Genomic DNA, 2,051 nt, shown 5'->3' with positions numbered 1-2,051 from the left:
TCAGACTCAGCATCACTAGAAGTAGAAGTATCACAAGGAAGATCATAATCATTAGTCTCTAACTCTGTGAAATCAACTGACACTAGATCTGGCTCATCTATAGAAATTTCAGGTAGTAAATTTTGTGTGCAGCTGCCATTAACACAACTGATGATTTATGACAAGCAGTACTTGCTTATTTATAGATCTATACATGTTAGCTATTAACCTTACTTCTTTCATCATCATTGGTATTTCTTTTTTTGGTTTAGGAGGCAAGAAAGAAAGGAGAGATGCTGACGCTTGGTTGCCATTGCAAGAAATGATTACAAAATTAACATTCAAAATATTCATGAAAAGTTAATTTTAATAACAATAATAATTAATTTTAATGATTATGATGACTTCCTTTTCCTGTCAAAACTTCAGGGTGGGCATTGCCCCTTAATGCCCACCCCTGGAACCGCCTATGGCCACAAAGACTTTAAAGGTCAGTAAACTTGCTATAGCAGTTTGTAACTCCAATTTTGATCAGAATCAGCTCAAACTATCCAAAAAATATAAGTATATGCTTATGTACCAGAAAAAATTATAAAAATATAGAATTTTATCTTTTTTAATTTTGGCAAAGTTTGGCCCGAGGTCATGTACTATAGTACAGGGACTTTTTTCTGATTTTTGAGCAACTTAAAAAATTCGTAAACAATCCAATTTTGATTGAAATCAGCTCAAACTTTTTACGCAACATAAGAACTTATATATGTATTAGGAAAAATTATAAAATTGAAGAATTCTCAACTTTTCAATTTTGTCAAAATTTGGCTAAAGTCGCTGTACTATAGTACACGGTCCCGGGTCAAATTTTGGAACAACTTTAAAAATTTCATAAAAAATCCAAATGTGATTGGAATCAGTTCAAACTTTCTATACTACATAAGTACATATATATGTATTACAAAAAAAATTATAAAAATGGAAAATCTCAACTTTTTAATTTTGGCAAAATTTGGCCCGGAACCTTATACTAGTACAGGGATTTTGGTCTGATTTTGGAGCAACTTTAAAAATTTGTAAAAAATTCAATTTTGATTGGAATCAGCTCAAAATTTTTATACAACATAAGAACATGTATATGTATCAGGATTTTTTTAAAATAGAGAATTCTCTTCTTTTCAGTTTTGGCAAAATTTGGCCCCAAGACCAAAAATTTTTAAGAATTCAATTTTGATGGGAATCAACTCCAAGTTTTCACACAACTTGAGAACATGCATATGTATTGGAAACCTTAATTTTAATTACAATTACTATTAAAGATACTAGTATTTTTTGCTATTTCTAAGTGCTATTACCATGGAATGTATGTTAGAATAATTATTAATTTCTAACATAGTTATTGACATATAAATTATTCATTATTAACATACCAGGCATCAATATGATATTACTATTCTTCCTTAAAAGTTATGATATATTATATTTTTTATTTATTGTTCAGTTGTGGTACTGACTGAAGTTGATAGACTCACTAAAGATGCACAGCATGCATTGAGACGTACAATGGAACTATACACAGGAACATGTCGTCTTATACTAGTCTGTAACTCAACCAGTAAACTAATACCAGCCATCAAGAGCAGGTGTTTGGCTGTTAGGGTTCCCGCTCCTACCATAGATGAGGTAAGGAATACATTATCTGATGAATAAGTATAGATTATATACCAAGGTAGAGGTTTTGTGGGATTTATTTCACTTGGTTAAAACTTGATAAGTGGACAGTTTTACAATGACAATTACTAGGAGGTTAATAAGTGTTTCTGAGTTTTTAAAAATAATTTTATGCAGTGGTATAGAAAACCTACTGTAGGCATAGGCGGTTCCAGGCCTGGGCTGTGCCCAGGTTAATTTTGGTTGCTCAATTACTCAAGTTGTCAAATTACTCAACTCCTGGACTCTTGTATCACTACCAAGCCTCTTAACAAAGTTATCTAGCCCCCTGATTATGATCTCAGCAGTTTCCAGTGCTTTAAGGAGCCATGAGAAGTCGTCAGAAGTACCAGTATGCTTGAAACTAT

The 2,051-nt window shown here is 32.0% G+C and overlaps 1 protein-coding gene across 3 annotated transcripts in view; it reads left to right on the top strand.

Annotated features, from left to right (window-relative positions):
* The first annotated feature begins 6 nt into the window (after positions 1 to 6).
* The window catches only part of LOC100636846 (replication factor C subunit 3-like), a 4,126-nt gene continuing 2,081 nt past the window's right edge, over positions 7 to 2,051 (top strand). For 2 of the 3 annotated variants that reach the window (XM_020002254.1, XM_020002252.1), the window contains exons 1-3: positions 7 to 112; positions 252 to 469; positions 1,475 to 1,656. In XM_020002254.1, the coding sequence (XP_019857813.1) occupies positions 1,652 to 1,656 (5 nt within the window). In that variant the 5' untranslated portion in view covers positions 7 to 112; positions 252 to 469; positions 1,475 to 1,651. Of the gene's footprint in view, positions 196 to 251; positions 470 to 1,474; positions 1,657 to 2,051 lie in introns of all 3 variants that reach the window. The other variant, XM_020002253.1, reaches the window with a different exon arrangement.

This window comes from Amphimedon queenslandica, unplaced genomic scaffold (genome assembly GCF_000090795.2).
Source record: "Amphimedon queenslandica unplaced genomic scaffold, v1.1 AMPQUscaffold_12953, whole genome shotgun sequence".
Lineage (NCBI taxonomy): Eukaryota > Metazoa > Porifera > Demospongiae > Haplosclerida > Niphatidae > Amphimedon > Amphimedon queenslandica.
The sequence above is the reverse complement of the archived record's forward strand: the minus strand, read 5'-3'. Positions and strand labels throughout refer to the sequence as shown.